The 16575-nt window shown below is 43.1% G+C and overlaps 1 protein-coding gene across 1 annotated transcript in view; it reads left to right on the plus strand.

The window, feature by feature from the left end:
* The first annotated feature begins 3773 nt into the window (after window positions 1-3773).
* LOC135905202 (CD9 antigen-like) overlaps window positions 3774-16575 on the plus strand; it is a 42255-nt gene continuing 29453 nt past the window's right edge. The window contains exon 1 of the mRNA XM_065436221.2: window positions 3774-4048. Within this exon, the coding sequence (XP_065292293.1) occupies window positions 3989-4048 (60 nt within the window). The 5' untranslated portion in view covers window positions 3774-3988. The remainder of the gene's footprint in view (window positions 4049-16575) is intronic.

Raw genomic sequence — 16575 nt, forward strand, 5'->3', positions numbered from 1 at the left:
TGCCAGACATTGGCGCTGAACAACAAAGCGATGAGTTGTTACACCCCATTATCGAACGCCTGCTCTCTGATCCGTCTGACCCATCCCTTCACATGTTCGTATTACAACATGGCATCCTGTATCGCCGCAACATGGACCCCGATGGGCCCGAGCTCCTAACAGTTATTCCGCATCATCTTCAACAAATTGTACTGCAGCAACTGCACGACGTTCCCACCGCTGGACAAAATTCAGAAATAGAATTTTGAAAAAAAAAATTTCACACTATGTTACAGTTGTGCGTTGCTGTGAAGTTTCGAAAAAGAATGCCCAGACTTCCTGGACATGAGTAGCTACCCTATGGTGAAGATTCTTTTGCAAAGACGAGAGAAACAGAAGTTTCCTAAACATCTAAATACTAGTTCTCCTTTATTGATCCTCACTCCCTGCTTTCTTTTAGTTCGGGACCGAAGAGAGGCTCCACGAGATTTTGTTTTTCCGATTTTCTTGAGTCACCTTAACTTCACATACACCACTTTACCCTGTTTTAGTATCAAGTTACTTTTATATAGAACCCTTTACATAACCTTTGCTTTCTTTTTACACTACACTAATCGCTTGTTCCCACATTTCTTTACTTCACTATATCCGGTATTTGTCCAAATTTTTGTGTAGTAAAGCCGTACCCCCGGTTCAGGTTTTAGGCACGCGCAGTCTGAATTAGCGCAGCTGTCACTTTACTTTCTTTTGGGGCCTTTTCTCCCCTAATTATGCATTACTACTTCTCCACACATCGCAATACACTAAATAGCGTTGTCTTTTTCGTTGCAAACTTCATTTTGATGTCTTTTTCATTGCCCAACGTGCACTAGAATGTCTGAAATTGTCTTATTTACGAAACAAAAGAGACAAACGTCCATCCCATGAAACGGAAAGTGATCGTAAGTCACCAAAGACAAACTTGTCGTCAATAACTTTGTGCTGCATCCATTCTTTGAAGATTATTGCCAGCGCTAAGGTGATTACCGCGCCCTCATCATGTTAATCCGAAAAACTAATTTTTGTTTGCCGTCCTCCAGATTTTGGTGTTGAAATAGAGGGAATTGAATTGATTGGTTTTACAGGTTATGGTTACTATGAAGAGCTCTCTATACGCAGTGGCACATATGCAGCGTACCCAAGTTGGCGGTAAAGAGGTTCACTGAAGAGCGGCGCATACCCCGCGACACATACCCAGTGGTACATACCCAGTGACACATACCCAGCTACAAAAGTTGGCGTGAAAGGAAAACGGTTAGATGTAGACGTGGATAGACACTGGAAAGTGCGTGAAGTGCCATACTAATCACGCTACAGTAAGACTCAGGGTAATACAAGCTACTAAATGATTTAACTTAAAAATCTGGTAAGAGGACTGGAGCGGTCTCTAATCTTTTTGTTGACTTTCTCAGAACCCATTCTTTTCACAGTTGCTTTGGACGCAAATAAGCATAATTATTCTCTTGTAAAATTATTGATTTAATTATAACATTTGAACTTATTTCTTACATAGAGGTAGTTGGCCGTGCATTGAACGACCATAATGTGCAACTTTGACATGGCTGTATTTTACGGCATGGCGTGCCTATCGCAAGAACACGCATTGGTTATTTCACCATTACATTTCAAGCATTGTTCAGATCTGGTTAGTCTTGGTTCATTGCACAGAATAATGCCTCTTCCGTGTGTCTTCCAAACATTATTTCGCTGTTGCAAGTTGTATTTAATTTATCAGTTCTGGTGTGATACCCAAGTTTGCTAAGAGATCTTTTATATAAGTTTATCAAAAATTCTACGTTGTGTAGCACTTTTATTTGTCAACGAAATTGTGCTCTATAAGTCGGACTAATGATCTGTATTCTTACTCTTCATCATATTTTTTTTTTGTTCACTTGGCGTCATGCTTTAAGGTATGTCAGCACTCTTCAGCAATGGTTTTGGAATTTAGTGTGCAAAGTAACAATCGCAGTCAACCTTTGTAAAGCGAGATTGTATAGGAATCCTAAGACAACTTTATCACAAAATAATATAACACGCGTATCTTATTGGAAAAAATATGCCAGAATATGGGTGTCACGTGAACAGGGGATACCACTGTCACCTGCTTGTCACCTGGGTTACCTCTGTCACGCCAGCAGGAGAAATATGGGTGTACTACCAGCATCACTGCAAGCCAAGCATGTATGCAACGATATCATTGGACTGTACAATGAACTGCCATCATTACCATATACCGAGGCCGAAGTACGTTCTTCTAAAAAAATAAATAATTAAAAAATTTAAACGTTTAGCGCACTCTTGTCCAAATTTCCCATATTTCCAAACTTTCTTGCAACTTTCAAACAATTATGGTTCATTCATCAGCTTTGTGTATGAAGAAACAGCACACAAATCTTATACAGATATGTATGCCAGAAAATGCTTATCAGTTCACGTAACGCCAGAAAGTAAAAAAAGATATAAAGTTTTCCGAAACCTACCACTGAAATTTTGGTACCAATGGTCAGATACGAGAAGCAATACGCCATTCACCTAAAATACAGCAGGCTCATACGTTGGGCCCAATCTGTTTCCCTCTCTTTTGTGTCCACCGTAGGCTGGTGTGCCGCCTTCTTTTGGTGTTGTTAGGTTCGGAAACAACTTTCTTTCTGGCTATAACTTTGGAATTAGCCCCGAAATGTCAAAAACTTTGGCTTAGACATGCTAATTGACAATTCCAAGTTCCAAAAGATGACTAAACAAGCAGACGACCTGCAAAAGCAAGCACACGCGATGTAAACAAACCAGAACAGCAGACGCCATTCAGCCTTCTAATGAAAAATTGAACTAATTCTAAAATCCCACTTATCACAAAGCACTCTCTTACACGTGTCTCTTATCTCCGAAACCGCCAGAAAAGTAAAATTACATATGCGTGGCAGCACATTGGGTCAAAAGGCTCACTTTTTTATGCGTTCTTTCCCGTTTCGATTTCCAATGCATACACAAAGATGGGGAAAAAAACAATGCCTGTGCTTTTTGAGCGGGCTAAGGTGGCAACAAGATTATTTTGTCAAAATATTCTTTGCCCGTGGACAATTCGAAAATTGCGAGAGAAAATAATGAAGTAGGACTTATAATTTATTGCATTTTCAAAGGTGGCGTCATACCTAACAGCTGAAGCATCTTCGATTGCAAAGTAGGCACCTATTGGTGGCGATGGCTTCAACATTATGTCAACTTGTCGGAACGCCGCACCCACGCTCTACGTGCAGAGTGATTTCGTTATCTACGTTTCTTAATTCATTCGATGACCTTGTTAACCAAGTTTGTCTCGGCGCAATTTCAACTTCCTCCCTACAACCTTTGTCAGGGCATTGGCGAGACTCGAACTGCGCCGCACCAGGACTTCGCCAATGTGGAGATTGCGTTGCCCGCGCAGAACGGCCCGTTAGCAGCCACGATATTCTTTTCTCTGTGCCTCTCATCTCCTTCTCCTCTCCATGAGGAGGCAAACACTGACGAGTACACAGCCTGTGGCTACGGACACGCACACTCCCAGGCACGTACGATACGCAGCGCGCCGCCGGCAAGGTGGACTTCATCCCAGGCGCTGAGATAGCGCAGCACAGCGCGGGTGAGGGTCGCTGCCGCCGCGGCGGCTTGTCGTAAACTCTGCTGGAGACGGCTTGCGAGGGGGAAGCGCTTCTTGACGCTCCTCTCTCTCTTTCTATAACTCCTCTCCCTGTGCCTACGCGCGGAGCCCTCGTCGACGAACCCCGCGTTCCGCTGGCGGCGATAACGGCCGAGTCAGTTCAAACGGGAAGCATTCTGAGCGTTGGGGCTTGCTCACCTGGGGCACCGGCCACCGCCCCTGCGTAATCTACATTCCTCGCTCGACGTCGCACTCTGCACAGCGAAGCCCGCGCGTGTGCGTTAAGTGGTGGTGCGAAATTTGCGCGATCTGTGCCTCGCAAAATCGAAGAACGCCATGGATGAAGGAGTAGCCTGCGTTAAGTACATTCTCATCACCTGCAATCTGCTCGTCTGGGTGAGTGCGCGCGACGCAGGACGGCGTCGGGTTCAAACGTATTATGGGAGCGTTGCTGTGTGGGCCATGTTAGGCCTAAGTTCAAATCTCTGGCTTACAACTTTGTTTTTTCTTGTCCTTTGTCGACGTTATTGAAACCGTGTCGCGTTACTCATGTGTGGAAGAAAATCTCCTGCCCCAGAAGAGCCATGTGTTGTTCCTAATTCCCACCCATTACCGGCATTTCGATCAGCAACATCAATCGTTAAACTTAACAGTTACCTGAAGAGGATGTGTCATTTGTTTACGGCACACAATACTTTTTTATTCAAAGAATGAATTGAAAGAGAATATTTACTTATGAAACTGTACAATATTATGAGTGTGACATCAAGAAGGCGCGTGAACTGTTTGCACACACCTGAATTAAGGGAAAACATGAAAAACACTGGACACATAACTAAATCAACAACAAGAGGGCGCCAAAGTCCGACTGCTACAATTCATGAAATTCTGCCGGCAAAGTTTATTGAAGTAGTCATTCACGTCTGCATTTGTTGTTCTGTTTCTATATGGCAGCCACTCAAGGCTAAATGACCCTTACTGATTTGTCGTGTCGTGCACATTTAGAAGGCTACGCGACCCTCCCCTCTTTCCCTTGTCAATATTATTTTCATCGATAGCATCAAAAGAATTCTGTCAGCGATCTTGCGCTATTCATTAGTTATTGTTTTTTGATTCGACAGTGATATCAAGCTGAAGTAGGCGCTCAGAGGGATCATGAAGACGACCTTGAGCAAATCGCTCATGTTGCTGATAGGTCATTTTAGTAGTAGTCAATTTAAGTATATATATATATATATATATATATATATATATATATATAAAGGGTATTTCCGCACTGTTTCTCTCTCTATGTCAACAACTTCGCTACTCTCACGGCTTCTACTGCGCATGTCACAACACGCCTTCCTGCTACTGGGTTCTGGTGTGCGATTATTTAAAACAATCAACTGGTGAATACAAGCGTGTACACATTATGGAAAACTCAAATACCCACAGAGAGCTGCTAGCCATTATATGAATTCCTCAATGTCTCACGACAGTTCACTTCAGACAATGGGTATGCATGACAACCGCCCAGCAGACATTGATATTTTCCTAAATCGAGAATTGCGATGGCTGACACCCTTTCAGCGAGACCTTTTCCTTTTCTGTTCATGTACCGTATTTCTCATTTGTTTCTTTTCTTCAGCGGCATACGCATCGCGCCTTCGTAGAGAAAGCTGTAACACGTCTCAACACTCATAAAATATTGTGATCTTATCTGAACAAATCAACACATAGTGCGCATATTTGATGAAGATAAGATTTAACATAAACTCTACACAGAGCTGACAATACGAGCTGAGGAGCCTCACCTATATCAGTGTTCTCTTTCTTTTTTTCTGGCGCAGTAATGTTTACGGCCACTTCAAGGTTTGTGACGTTCGGTGTCGGAGTACAACCCTTGTACGTTTCTCCGTCAAAATGTTATTTCTTTGGCGTGTATAGAAGACAACAGAAACCGAGATTCAGTAATGGCAAATAATTCTCAACTTATGCAGATGAAAAGCAAACGGTGTGATAGAACGTTGGTATTCTTCAACGCACAGAAAATTTTATAGTGCAGCTCTCAAGTGCCCGTTCCTGTATTGAGCGTCGGCGTCCCTCGGCGTAACCGCGCGAACGGGCTGGTGCCACTGCTCGCGCGTTCGCCGTCGCCTTCAACCACAACTGGCTCCGATGCCGCTCATCATGTCAGCGTTCTCATACTGTCTCTCCCTCTGCCAAGGCGCTGACGGCATACGCCGACTGCCATTCGGCGCGGTGATTTCGGCCCCAAATTCCTTGCCTGAATATATTGCAAAATGAAAACACATATCGAGCTCCTCTAAGAATTCGCCTTAGGCACTATCGCAATCGTCCGACAGTTTCTTTCCTCAGCACATTGGTTGCAACTGTGATTTACTAGGTGCAAACGATCATTTGATTTTGTTGTGGCCATCAACACCATCTTTATACGAGGGGAAGTCAAAAAGTAAAGGGACTTTGTAATTTCTCGCACTAGGGGTTTGGTAACACTGCTAGTATCCAACACTGAATTAGTATCGCCCGCAACGCTTAGCGTCGCCTACAAAGCTTCTGTTGAACGTGTCTCTCTTATTCCAGCGTTAGTCGGAGTTGGGATTCAAATGGCAGGAACAACCGTCATACGCTCCAGGCATGGCTCCAAGCGATTTTCATATGTCTCGATCATTCACGGGAGCGCTCAGTCTCCCGAAGAAAATTTGCCACCAATGCAGAAGTCATTGATTCGGTACAGAATTTGTTACAGGTGCAACCCAAAAAGTCTTTTCCCTGACGCAATAAAAAAAAAAAAACTTGTGAAACGTTGGGCAAAGTGTGCTGAAGTGCAGGAAGGTTATGTAGAAAAATGATGTATGTTTCAGTTTTCTTCTCATCAGCAAAAATGTACCTTTTCTCAAAAGTCCCTTTACTTTTTGACTTCCCCTAGTGTAAAGCGAATCAACCTGACTGTGCTGATCAAAATAAACGTATGGTAAAGCACAAGGCATAATCCCAGCAGCGTTCTTTTACTATGATTCAGTTATTGTCGTTTTCATGTAACTGGGTTTTTATATAAGACATTACCCACCACGGTGGCTTAGCGCCTGTTGTGTGGCGCTGCAAAGCACGAGGTCGCGTGATGAAATCCCCGGCGGCGGCGGCCGCATTTCGGTGCATGCGAAACGCAAAGACGCTGATGTCCCGTGTATTTAGGGCACGGTTAAGATCCCCTGTTGGTCAAAACTAATCCGCAACACCCCCCCCCCCCCACAGCGTGCCTAATAATCACATCGTGGTTTTGGCACATAAAACCCCAGAATCCAATTCCATTATACAGGGTGTCCCAACTACCATGCACCAAGATTCAAAAATATACAAATGCCGCGTAGCTGCACAGAACCAAGGTAATGTTGTTAGCAGGATTATTTTTGGTACTCTCATTATACTAAGATCATTTTTCCCCATGTAATTCCATAAGTAGCATTAGTTAATGAGTATTTGAAATATTAAAATTACGTGAAAAATGTCAATGAGGAAGTTATAGAGCAACATGAAAAACTCCCGATACAGCTTTCTTTTGCTCAATACGTGCTACATAAAACTGTTTGCCTGCTTCCTGCTGGCGCATCGCAGAAGTGCGCCATCTTAGTGTGGTCAAAAAATAAATATGTCATTCGTCCACTGTTTTTTGTTGCCCTGAAGCGGCAAGTAAAAACCATACGCTGCCGTTCGTGATAACTTTCGCAAATTGTTTGTCGCTGTCCCAAACTCTCTTCCGTCTGTCCCGAGCTCACGCTTGGACGCATGGTTCGCCGCTGGCGGCATACTCAGCGGATACACTAAAATAAACGGCCTGCCAAATCAGTGCGCCCACAGCATACCGTACAGAGCACCCTAATTTAAGTTGAAGCGTTTTTTGAGAACGGCAGTGGGGTGGCGGGAAGGGATAGTCACGTCAGCTTTTTTTTTCTTGAATTTGTAGGGTCTTGTCTAAAAAGTGGGAAAAAGAGTTGAGATAAAAAATTTAACGCTACTTCATTCAAATTGGTTTTCTATATGAAGCAGGGAGATATTGAACGGAAATCTAATAATTAAAATGAACCTAATTTTTCAATAATACTAGAGTTTTACGCACCCTAACCAAGGCACGCCGTAGTAGGGGGAGGAGGAGACTCCGGATTCGTTTTGACCTCGTGAAATTCTATAAACTTCAGCTATGCAAGCTCGCGACCACCTTTTCTTTTTTGCATTTCAGCGGCGTCGAAATGCGGCCGCAGCGGCTGGGATCGAAGCCGCGACGTCGAGCTCCGCAGCGCAGTGTCATGTCCACTGGGCTACCGCGGCGGGTGCCTAAGCTGTACTTAAAGAAACTATCATGCATTCAAGAAGCAGACACCCTATACTATCGCTTCTTTAAAGAGGCCAATAACTAGAAACACTAAATCAGTTTAAATGAATGAAATACTATTTCCAAACACTATCGATAATTTCGCGGCAAGATTTCAACATTAGATAACCCAAATGATGGACAATGTTTTGTTTTTAAAATGTTTGACGAAAACTGCCAGCGCTTCCACGTCAGTGCGATGTTACTGATTTCAGGGCAGTATTTTCACTTTTCTTTTTGTATATCGGCAGTTGTGGCTCGGTAAAAGCTCCTGAAACTTCTGTAAACTAGCTCGTGGAAAAATCTTTAAAGATTTATCGCAATCAATACTCGCCATTGTGATGCCCATGCTATGCGGCAAACCGGTAGCTTCGCAAATTTAAGAAGGAGTTAGTTCTTGTTCAAAAGCGTTCATTTGTTTTTACTCATTGCAGCAGGCACTTCGTTTGTTATTTATTGCATTTTTTCGGCTCGAAAAGCAATGGTTTTCAAGTCCGAGAGTATGAAGAAGCCTGCTCGTACTTGATTATTGCGTTCTATTAGTTTTCCGTGCAAGCGAGGTAGGCCTGGGTGTTCAACTGACTCTGGAGCCTCTGCATACTATCATCAGTTCCTGTACGGTGCTACAGACTAGTGTGGAGTGTGGCACAATATTGTACAATAATACATAAGGGCACTTGCACAGGTGGTGTTCGAAATGCAAGAAATGAGCTAGTCAAACTCCGGTCGATGTTGGGTCTGGAATCAACTGCGTGCGCTTTTGTACGTGAATACGCCACACCACGGGGAGGATTGTTAGTTATAATTTGCACATAGGCTGACACAGCGTTGATGGATAAAAGCGACCGACAGCGAGGAAAATGATGCTGCAATTTACATTTTTCTAATTGTCAAAACAACACACACTCTTCAGAATCTACCGCACTTAAGGACATCATTAAAAAAGCCTGCACGTCGGATTAAAAACTTTACTACCCGAGGGAGCCTCCTGTGTCCTCATTGCTGCTGTCAATTAAAAATTATGTTGCCGAGTTCAACAAAGCAAACAATTTGAGTCGATTTATTGCAGAAGCGCTAGGGGCACTGGTGCGCAGTTTCTATTACACTTCTAGTCAAAGTTTTATTTTTCCACACTTCCCAATCTGCGAAAAATTGTGAAATCTGACAAGTAATTAATGTTTGGGCGTCATTTAAGGTAGTGCGTGGTGTTGCTAGTAGAACAATGCCATTAGAAATGTTTAAGAGCCTGCTGAATAAGTGTCGATTTAACTGATTTATTTTTATAGGCCTAGCAGCGAAAGATTTACAGGGTCCCTGAAACTGTTAGAACAAATTTTGTAAACAAGTAGGTTACATCTAGAGTAAAAGGTCCGTGCCACAATTTAAGTGAAGCCATGTCATTGATGAACCAGCGCGCTCAAAGGAGGCACGTTGACGCATGCATGATAAAGGCCAGACACAGGCGCTGGAAAGCAACTACTGCTTTATGGCTCAAAGACCCGGATTTCTATAAGATATAAGAAGCGCGTGCGCTTCTCAAACGATACGCTGGTTCATCACGTTGCTTCATCAGTGTCATGGCTCACGAACTATATATCCCATCCGTATCTACTATTTAAGTGAAGTGTCTCGTATTAAGATAGCTACGGACGATTACAAGTTACCCTCCTTCCTAGCCATTGTTTTTCTGCTAAGCTCGTTCGCCGTGTCATCGAGGTTAAGCTACGCCTTCACTGACGCTGAGTCATGATGTGACGTCATGTCGCCTACTTCCGGTCGCCAGCGCGCAAAGCCTTGCCAACCTCTCCGCTGGCCGCCTGGCCGCCGATCCCCAGAGATAGGTTTCTAAAGAACGTGCGTTACGAGCATCCTGTCAGAGCTCCGAGCCTGTCTGGTTATCATACGCTGCCCATGCTTGACTTGATTTAAATGACGCCTGTCGTGAGTGCACTCAAGGAAGCGCAATGAGCATCTTGGGCGCATTCACACAAGGCGTCATTTATATCAAGCATGTGCTTCACATTCGGTTGGATTTCTGAATACGGAGGTAAACCTCCTCCATAGTACTTCTACTTTGATGAAAGGGCTTTAGCGTAAACGTGAAGGGTTTGCACGGTGCAGCAGGCCGCTCACAGAGATGCCTAACCAACCAAACACAAGCCTTATATTGTTGTAACCTAGCGTAAAACATTTTAAACATTTAAAAAGAAAACATGTTCGCGATTACGGTCCTGTCGAAAATCTACACCAGCAGCAATGTCTACTGTACTTGGTTACTCCTATACATTTCTGTGTTTGATTGGTCGAGCACTGCGCCACGAGGTGGTAGCACCCTGCAGGCCGTTCATGTTTGCGCCTCCACTCATCCGGTAAAACTCCCGGCATGCTTGCGCTTGCGTTCACCCGTATACAGGACGCGTTAAAGCTCTTTAATGTGGGTGTAATCCTCCGGTGTGAAGTGACGGCCGGAAACGCGTAGATGCTGGAGCCGATCAGTTACCGACAGCACGACGCGCTCGCATGTTGTCGTGCAGAGGGACAAGACGTCGCAGTTTGATATATCGCCAGTCGCTACCTTTGCAGTCCGCAACGAAACAAGGTCGATCCGTGGGGCTCGCGAAAAGAAAGCACGAGGCCGGCGCTAACCATGCAGCTCGCTTCAACATGGAGAGCGTTGTCGAACAAGCAGACAATACTTGCTGTGTGCCGGAACTGCTTGACTGTAGTGTTAAGTTATCGTTGTGCATTCTGGCATTATGTAACTTTGTGTGAATAAAAATTCACCAACAGTCCAACTATTAAGAACGTCTGTTCACGATCTTTAGAAAGATTATCGATGACGCCATCTGGGTAGCCATTCGGGTAGCTCACACAACAGAGGTCAGTTGAGCTAACTGCATCAATTTGGGAGGTGCAGGTTAAAAACTTGGGGAAGTGGTGGCTCTGTCATCGATAGTGATGCACATCTTCAAAGCCGTCTAATATATTACATGCTTTACGCGGAGTGCTTAAATGCGTCCCTTAACGATCAGAGGGTCCTACGCTAACGATTCAGTGCGTTTCTACAAAAGCGACAAAATAGTTTCAGGGGCTAATGAGAACACAATATTCGTTTCATGAGCCTAGAAGGTTGCCTTTCTTTAAACAGCTTAGTTTGCGGAGCAAAAAACATATTTCCTGCTTGATCGCATAATATGAAACCATTTTTACGATGCATCATGGTCTGTGTGAATAACCTCGAAAACCGAGTACTCCCAGCGCGAATGGACGTGACATGAATGCACTGGACGCAGATGCAGATGCGGATGCAGATGGACGCTGTTTTATTGCTGAACACTGCGTTTGTGAAGGTGTTTGTGTGTCTTCATGTCATGTCTATACGCTCGCGCTGCACCTACTGTTCTGCAACAGCGTACCAGCTATACTATATAGTCAGTGAGCGAATTGAGGGTACACATTTCCGTGAGAGGCGCCAAAACGGTGGCTCTGTGTTCCTGCATTATTTCTTTTTCGTTTATTTTACCTGAGTGCCATTCCCTGTTATCACCACATGTTTCCATGCTTCAAAAGCATTCTCCCGTTTGGGTAAGCGCTATGCCACTAATATAATCTTGTTTCCACGCGCTTATCGACCGCCAGCCGTCTACCCTGCCAGGTTGCTCACTCGGCTGAACTGTTATGACATTCGTCTGCTTACAGATAGCGTGAGGTGTCGGGTACTATTATTTGTCGCTCATACCGTTTCTTGCTGCGAAGGGAATATCAAGGTGTCAGTGCACTGTAATATCAGTGTGAGGTAAAGGCTCAGGAAACCCGTCTATTGCACTCCGAAGGGCCTCCGAATGCCAAAGGTTACCCTCGGCGCCCTCAACTGTACCAATAATTATGAATTATCTAGAAGCGTGGCACTAAATGGAGCCCGCTAGAATTTATATTCGTAATACTTTCAATTTCTATTCCATTGTTATTTTGTTTTCGAATTCAGTGGTCGCGTCTCCTTAGTAAAATGCGCCTGGGATAAGCGCAGCTTCTTGTCACCGAAAGATTAGCCTAAATGTCCCATTTGAACGAACCAAAGGCAGTCAGTACGCAAGCGATGTTAAAAAAAACCAGCCCCACCAATAAAGTTTCGTATTTGCGCTTAGAAAAAGTTCACATGAAAAGGCGTCTGTGCACAATATATTTAGTGAAACGTAGACAGTTCTGAATTATCATAGAATAAAAAACAAGATTATTGCACCATCGTTTATGACGGACGTGTTTAGGATTCTCATTGTGGCTAAAGACACACAGTGGTACAGGATCACCATTCTGAGAGGTTGCCCCATTTTACAGCGATACTCTGTGACTTGTTTGTGTGAACGGCGCTAATTCCGGTTTTTCTGTTGAGTCAGTTTTGACCACGTCTTCCATTTGTGTGTGTCGTAAGCCCGAGAGATGTGACGGCATCGCTGGCTTTGGTAGTAGCATTGCTTTTCATACGCAGAATACAGCTTGAACACATTTAACTCGCCCACCCAGATACCTAAGTGACTATGGCATCCTGCTCTTGAGCACCACGTTGGGGTCCCAATATTGGCTGCGGTGCCGATCAGCGCTGAATACAAAAACTGTTGTGAGCCATTATCTGGATGCACGCTAAATAATGACAGGTGTCCAAAATTGATGAGAAGACCACACCACTGCGTCCCCCGTGGTGGGCGCAGAGCTTCGGTGGGATGAATACCGCGGTTTACTTATGTTTTACCGCTTAACTCCCGGAAATTGTTAGAGTTGCCTTCCCTTGAGAAATTGACTGAGACATTACTGGCTCGACTCATTTAGCACAAAAAATGAACGGTAATTTCTCTTCGTACGTGGTCGAAGCAAACGCTCAGTATGCCTCGTAATTCTGTACATATATATATATATATATATATATATATATATATATATATATATATATATATATATATACAGAATTACAAGGCATACTGAGCGTTTTCTTCGACCCCGTATGGAGATATATATATATATATGTCTATATATATATATATATATATATATATATATAAATACCAAGCGTGATTGTTGCTCACGCGGTGTTTTAACCAGGAGAGCTTATAGCACTGACGCAGACTGGTAAAACAACGTTTTGCTTGGCCTTTCGAAGACCTTGTGCAGTCCCATGGACATATTACGAAGAGAGCCAAAGTGCAAAGCCACACACTGCCGTTCTTCCTCAATGGAAGCCAGTTGACCGTAAATGGAGGACGCTGCGCCATTGCTTTGACGTGGATGTCGCTATTTGTCCTAAGAATGTACGAGTTCTAGGATCATAAGTACTGTTATTCTTTCGAGTAAAGGTTTTTTGTCTCCAGTTGTTATTTGGGGCGTTATCCGAGAAAACAACTACGTGATCTCACCACTTTAAGGATGTTACTGATAAAGCCGGCTGTACCGGGAGTTGCACTCGTCTTACGCACGCCAACGATTTCATCACTTATCTGTGTGGGCAAAATGATTCATTTCCCGTGCAGCAAAGGATGCAGACTTGTCCATATCAGGCTCCCTCTTTGTGAATCAGTAACGACTGCTTGTAGGTCTACACCGAATCGTCTTGATCACAGTATTTTTATTGTAGGAAAACTATACGGGCTCTGAAATGACCTACGACAACGGAGTAAAGCCTCCGGAAGCATTAATATAGCATTTCTTGTAGGGCATAAAAGCATTTTGTCTAAATATGGACTATAATTTTTTTTATTTCACTTCTGCGATCAGATGGATATTTTTTGCCTTGAATGTAGCCAGAGTGGTAACGCCTCTAATATACTTTTAATCGATTCAGAAGTTCGAACGAAAGGGCGTATTATGTTTCTTTATTAATTGTACGTACCATGTGTAAATTATGCAAGTTTATGTGGCACACCAGTGTTGCACAAATGGTTATAAGAAAAGGATCATGTTCCGATTTTGCCAGAAATTATTAAATAAATCTGCGCTAGTTTTAAGCAGGTACGGAAACAGTCGAAACCATCAAAATAACTCTACCTGTGCAACGTTAGCCCCATGCTTCCGCCACGTCATGAATAACCAGAAAAAATATATAAATAGAACTGACAGTACGCTATATGCTCCTATATATATGCGTATACTTTCAAAAACCAATTTCCCTATGGGCACGAAAACAGAGATAGACCGAGAGAACATTCATTGCTTGTGATGCTTTGTCGCAACAACATTAGCGAGGGCCGCACATTAGCACAAGTTGCAATTCGCACTACAACGCTGGATATGAATATTATTACCTCTGCAATAGAGGGAAAAAAAGGAATGAATGGTAGCCGTATCTCAGAAATTGATAGTAGCCGTCTACATATATATATATATTATACCGGACGCTTCGCTAACCTTGGTCAAAATATCTAACAACATATTTTTGGCATAATTGTCAATATCAAGTCATCTATAAATACGAGATCTCTGATATTGTAAAGGGGATACACTGTCACGCCACTTGATTCGCCTCGCGGCAATACTCTAAGGGCATAAGCATCATCGAAGTAAAGCAAGCCAACTGTTGACGTAGGGCCAACCGCTTTGACGTAGCGAAGGTGGTGGAGAACAGTTGGCTTGCACACTGGTGTATTACTCGCACACTGGTGTACTCGCAGACAGTACTCGCACACTGGCGTAGCGAGTACCTTTTCTTTTTTGCACTACTATAGCACTTAAACCTTCATTGACGGACACCGCACATTTCGTGATAAAACAAACCACTACAGTATTAGATATGACAATATTCATTTGTTATTGTACCGTTATGCTTACTTGGGCGCCGTTTTTTTATGCGTGTATATTACTTCTTGCTTTTCACCTCATCCTTGAAGTGCACCGTTAATTTGTCTTTTGGTACTAGGTTTACTTGACATATTTTTCTTGCTCTTCTAGGTAGTGTTTTTTTTTATCACATCTGTGAGGTGATGCCTTCTGTGGAATACTCTGCTGAAACACTCTGTGCTGCGTTCATTGAAGTTATGCACGGTGTTTTTCTAGATAATACAACTTTAAAAAAATTTCTTCAGGCAGATGGCGCAATTCTAATCCTTCAATTGGATAACTCAAAGAGGCGGACAACACCTTCACGAGAAATCAATATGCTTAATGAACAAAACTTCAATAATTCACTTTCTTACAAAATAATTCATGGTACACATTACATTTTACGGATTAGCCGGTTAGGTTACTTGGCATAAATTCTAAGGATGGCACCGGTTTTTAAACATGTACCATGAAACATGACTTACCGTACGACATACTCGCTGTGAAGATTCACTGTCCCACTCACTTTATTAAGACAGCGTTGTTTGGCATTCAAGAACAAAAGTAACTGGCATGCAAATGTATTTTGTTGAACACTTTGGAGACGAATCCCTTGAAGGGTGAAAATTTTCAGGAATGTTGGACATTAGTCCTTCGGCTATATCTCAAACTTCGTCGCAGTGCACCATCTTGCATCAGTGGGCAGCATTCGAAAAAATCAGTGTTAGGAAAAAATATATTTATTAAGACCGCTCGAGTTTCAGCAGCTCTCAGTTAGCAACGTCGCGAGGGTACGTCAAGAAGGTAGCCCTCTCTTTAACTAGGGTATGGGCACTTACATATGACGTCATTGCTGAGTAAAAACAGAGTTTCTGTTTGAAATAAAACACATCTAATTGCAGCAGGAAAGTTATGAATAAGTACCTTAAACATGCAAGGGGTTGAAGGGCGTACCCTCTCGACGTTATACATGGAAGTTGTTGAAATTTGAGCGGCCTTAGTATTTTGTTTTTAGAATGCTGTCATTTGAGCTACGCTGCCACATTTCGGTAAAGTTCGACAGAGGGGTGCAGGGGCAAAGTCCAAAATTTCTCGGTTTGGTCATCCTGAAAATTCGTTACAAGTCAATACGCCTTGCGAAGTCACAGGGTTGCAATTCTTAAATTTCCTGAAGCGCCGTAATGTAATACGTCAAAGCTGTATTAGTTCACTATTTTTAAATTATTCATTACGCATTTTAATTCATCATGCAAGCACTGTCTGTATCTTCGAGTAATACGCTTGAAGGATTAGAATTTTGCTATAAAGCACATGCAATGTTTTTGTAAATTCTGTATAATCTAGAGCAAGTGCTCCCGGTATATGAGCTGTCTTGTTTGTTCTGCTATATGTTTGTTTCTGAAATGCTTGTATGTCACACGCTCGTACGTCCCCCTTGTGTACTGCACTCTGGGTTCTCGAGGAACAATGCACGGAGGAATAATTTCGATAGTCCTCCGCATGTGCAAAAGTTCAAGTTTCGGCAAGCAAACAGGGTATCAAAGCAAACACCATTGCGTCCTGCGAGCCGCAGAACGTATGTCAGTGTTCCACGTTACGAGATGAAAGGTGGCAGTGATAGAATTGGCATATCTTTATTTCCTTCTTTACGTTCCTTTCCTCTGTTACAGCACAGATAAGGTTGTTTTGCTTCAAGTTTGTGTTTTTATTGGCAGAAACGTTTTGATCCTTTTTTTTGGAGGGGGGG

This window comes from Dermacentor albipictus, chromosome 3, assembly GCF_038994185.2.
Source record: "Dermacentor albipictus isolate Rhodes 1998 colony chromosome 3, USDA_Dalb.pri_finalv2, whole genome shotgun sequence".
NCBI classification, from domain to species: Eukaryota; Metazoa; Arthropoda; class Arachnida; order Ixodida; family Ixodidae; genus Dermacentor; species Dermacentor albipictus.